Source organism: Terrapene carolina, unplaced genomic scaffold (genome assembly GCF_002925995.2).
Source record: "Terrapene carolina triunguis isolate 2854851 unplaced genomic scaffold, T_m_triunguis-2.0 Scaffold493, whole genome shotgun sequence".
NCBI classification, from domain to species: Eukaryota; Metazoa; Chordata; order Testudines; family Emydidae; genus Terrapene; species Terrapene triunguis.
In genome coordinates, this window is record NW_020664844.1 from 82,440 (window position 1) to 86,713 (window position 4,274).

General features: G+C 61.9%; 1 protein-coding gene across 1 annotated transcript in view; it reads right to left on the reverse strand.

Moving 5' to 3' along the window:
- The window catches only part of ATP4A (ATPase H+/K+ transporting subunit alpha), a 16,439-nt gene that overhangs the window by 2,038 nt on the left and 10,127 nt on the right, over positions 1-4,274 (reverse strand). The window contains exons 14-21 of the mRNA XM_026658628.1: positions 3,953-4,089; positions 3,520-3,670; positions 3,097-3,265; positions 2,709-2,863; positions 2,247-2,370; positions 1,550-1,695; positions 862-995; positions 267-368 (exon numbers count right to left, since the gene is read on the reverse strand). Of these exons, the coding sequence (XP_026514413.1) occupies positions 267-368; positions 862-995; positions 1,550-1,695; positions 2,247-2,370; positions 2,709-2,863; positions 3,097-3,265; positions 3,520-3,670; positions 3,953-4,089 (1,118 nt within the window). The remainder of the gene's footprint in view (positions 1-266; positions 369-861; positions 996-1,549; positions 1,696-2,246; positions 2,371-2,708; positions 2,864-3,096; positions 3,266-3,519; positions 3,671-3,952; positions 4,090-4,274) is intronic.

Sequence of the window (4,274 nt, forward strand, 5' to 3'; positions counted from 1 at the left end):
CATTGGGGCCAGCCCAGCCCTGATTTCCTGGGGACAGCGCCCTCACCCTGCCCTCTGCAGCACAGCGCCCCCTAGCACTGAGGCATCGGGGCCAGCCCTGGCTGCCTGGGGAGTGCCCCCACTGCAGCAGAGTGCCCCCTAGTGCTGTGCTGGGGGAATCGGATCCAGCCCTGACTGCCAGGGGGAGCCCCCACCCCGTCCCTTGCAGCACAGCGCCCCCTAGCGCCGCGGTGGGCTGAACCAGCAGGGCGCATCCCAGCTCTCACCGTATGGGCATGAAGTTGAAGATGTTGGGCATGCCGGGGCAGTAGCACAGGAAGCAGCCCAGGCAGAGCTGGAACACGATGGCGATCACCAGGATTTTATTCCTGCCAGAGAAGCAGACCGTGAGCTCGGGTGAGGCCAGTGAACGGCAGCTGCCCCTGGCTAACACGCTGTCCGTGCAGGGACACCCGAGACCAAACCCCCATCTTGTAGTGTCTTGCACCTGAGAGTATGCTAGTGAATGACTTGCTTGGCACTGAGATGCAGCCATCTCTGGGGCACTGCTTCTAGGGAACAGCTGCACACGGGGATGGGTCACCCAGTGCTGAAATGCAGCTGATTCTGAGGTGAGGCAGCTGGGGAACAACTGCACACAACCCTGCATCGAGATGGCTCATCCGGGGCTGAGATGCAGCCACCTCTGGGGCGGGGCAGCTGGGGAACAGCCGCACAATGACACCACCTGGGGATGGTTCACCGGGCGCTGAGCTGCAGCTGACTCTGGGGGAGGGGAGGCAGCTGGGGAACGGACGCAGAACAATGGGTCGCCCGGACTCCTGGGTTCTCTCCCCAGTGGCCTGCGGGCTCCTTGCTCACCTGAAGAAGCCCTGCTGGAAGACGGAGAGACGGCGAGTCTTGCGGATGAGGACGTCCGAGATCTGACACATCTCGATGCTGATGAAGAAGACGGTGTAGCAGGTGTATTCCTGGTACAGGCGCTGCCCAAATGTCTGAGAGTGGGGACAACGACCAGTCAGAGTCAGCCTCCAGCACCATCCACATGGGGAAAGACCCCGTGTCCCATTCCCCAATCCCCTGAGCCAGCCAGTCCCCCGGGCCCTGGGGCCAGATTGGAGCCGGCACCCCCTAGAAGGGAAAGGCTTTGAGTCCCATTCCCTTGAGCCAGCCAGTCTCCTGCCCGAACACTGACATTCAAGAAGGACACACCCTGGTATCCCAGGCCTTGCTGCCAACCTTCCCACCCTGGGGTGAGGGTTTGGACCCCCCCACACTCAGATTCACAGTCCAGACCTCTACCACTGGAGCTAAAGTTGACAGATGTCTCTCCAGTAGACTGGCAGCAGCAGTACGGCTGTTATCCTCTAGGTGGAGCGAATGGAGTTGCTCCATTCCCCAGCAGCAGCAGTATGGCTGTTATCCTCTAGGTGGAGCGAATGGAGTTGCTCCATTCCCCAGCAGCAGCAGTACAGCTGTTATCCTCTAGGTGGGTCCAGTTTTTTCATTTCCCGGCAGCAGCTGTTATTTCGAATGGCCCATCACTCACCCACTCCTGCCCGTAGCTGTCCTGCAGGTCCTGGAGGTGGTCGTTCTCCCACTGGGCCCGCAGCCCCACGCAGAGCAGGGGGAACCAGCCCTCCTGGGCCATGGCCGTGAAGTAGTCCGTGAAGCCAGCGAAGGACTGGATGGCCCCTGGGCAGGCGGGGGGAGGGGAGGAAAAGCCATGAGGGTGGGATGCCCCCGGCACCCTGGGGACTTGGTGCTGCCCCCTGCTGGCTCCCAACAGGGAGGGATGGGGAGGCAGGGCCAGCTGTGCTTGGCTCCACCCACCTTTTCTATTGGGGAGGCGGGACCAGAGGGGTTTGGCTCCACCCATGAGTTCTAGTGAGGAGGCGGGATGAGCTCTGTTTGGCTCCGCCCCTGAGGTCCAGCCCCGCCTCCCATATGTCAGAGCCACCCCTTGTCCCCCAAATCTGACCCAATGTCAATCTCTCAAAGAGGGTTAATTAATGCGGGTAAGCCAACAGAACGAGAGGTTAATGGTGAGCTATGAAAAAGGGGGGACAGAGGGTTCAAACTGGATCCTCCAGCTCCCCCACACTAACCACTAGGCCCCACTCCCCTCCCAGAGCTGGGGATAGAACCCAGGAGTCCTGGCTCCCAGGCCCCCCTGCTCTACCCACAAGGCCCCACTCCCGTCCCGGTGCTGGGGCTAGAACCCAGGTGTCCTGCGGGGGACGCACCGATCTGGAAGTAGGAGTACACTGCCAGGGCTTCGTTCACCAGCCGGTCGCGTCGGGGGTTCCGGGGCTTCAGGTGCATGATGTCACTTTCGGCTTTCTCGTAGGCCAGGGACACCGAGGGGAACTAGCGGGGAGAAAGAGAGAGACTCACAGGGCTGAACTGAGGAACCCAAGTGTCCGGGAGAGTGCCCCCACCCACCTGCCCGCATCAAAGCACCCCCCTAGTGCTGCGTTGGGACATCAGGGCCAGCCCTGACTGCCAGGGGAGAACTCCCCACCCCACCTCCTGCAGCACAGCGCCCCCTAGTGCCATGCTGGGGCATCGGGGCCAGCCCTGCCTGCCAGGGGAGAGCCCCCACCCTGCTCCCTGCAGCACAGCAGCCCCTAACTCCATGCTGGGGCATTGGGGCCAGCCCTGACCATCACGGGAGAGCCCGCACCCGGCTGCCTGCATATACTCACAATGTCAGTGCAGAGCTCGATGAAGAGGATAGTGATGCAGCCCAGGGGCAGGGGGACGCTGACTGTGATGTAGATCAGATACGGGGTCAGCTCCGGGATGTTCTTGGTCAGAGTGTACGCGATGGATTTCTTCAGGTTGTCAAAAATCAAGCGGCCTAGGCAGGACATAGCTGTCAGAGCGCCCCCTGCTGGGGAGATGTCCGAACCTCCCTTCCTTACCCTCCGCCCCTGTCCTGGGGAGAGACCCCCTGCTTGGGAGATGCTCCCAGACCCTCTCGAGGTCCCAGCTCCATTATCAGTGCCCACCACACCCTGGGGAGAGTGCCCCCTGCTGGCCCCCAGGCTGCCTGGCCCATTTGGGGTCTAAGCCCCCCCGCTCCATGGGCACCTTGCTCCACGCCGGTAACGATGGAAGCAAAATTGTCGTCCAGCAGGATCATGTCGGCCGCGTTCTTGGCCGCATCAGAGCCGGCGATGCCCATGGCCACCCCGATATCAGCCTTCTTCAGAGCTGGGGAATCGTTCACCCCGTCGCCTGTCACGGCCACAATGGCACCCTGTGGAGGGGAGACAGGCAGGTCATGGGGGCGGGGGACAAGGTGGAAGGGAGGGAGAACATTGGGGGATGGTGAAAAAGAAAGAAAGAAAGAAAGTGAAGAACAATAAAGAAAAGAAAATATGTGAAAGCCAGAGAAAGCAAAGAAAAGAAAGAAAATGAAAAAGGAAGAAGGGACATGAAAGCCAGAGATGCGGGACTGAGTGCAGGGCAATGGGCAGAGGGAGCGGGTGGGTTCGCTCCTGGGTGCCTCACCAGTTTCTGGCAGCTCTCCACGATGATCAGTTTCTGCTGGGGGGAGGTCCGGGCAAAGACCATCTCGGGGTGCATCTTCAGGATCTCAACCAACTCCTCGGTCTCCATGTCCTTCAGCTGCCCCCCGTTCACCACGCAGGCCCGGGCCTCCCTGGGGAGGGAGAGAGAGCACCCGCTGCTGAGCCACCCCACATAGTGATCCCTGGGGAGCCGCCCACACAGTGACCCCTGGGGAGCCACCCACACAGCACCCCCTGCAGCACAGAGACCCCTGCTGAGAAACCCCACACAACGTCCTCTGCTGAGCCACCCTGCAGGACTCCTGGGTTCTCTCCCCAGCTCTGGGACGGCAGTAGGGCCTGGTTGGTTAGAGTAGGGGGGGCTGGGAGCCAGGACTCCTGGGTTCTCTCCCGGCTCTGGGTGGGGCTCTCACCACTTGTTGACCTGCTCCACGGGGATGCGCATCCTGGCGGCGATGTCCTCCACCGTCTCGCTGCCCTCCGAGATGATGCCCACGCTGGCCGCAATTGCCTTAGCTGTGATGGGGTGGTCTCCAGTCACCATAATAACCTAGAGGTGGGGGCAGGGTGTCAGCGCTCCAGGTGGCAGCGTGAACTTCCCCGGGGCAGTGCCCCAGGTAGGGTGGGGGAGGGGACTGTGGAGCTGTGAGCTTCCCTGGGACAGTGCCCCAGCCAGGGTGAGGGAGGGGACTCTGGAGCTGTGAGCTTCCCTGGGACAGTGCCCCAGCCAGGGTG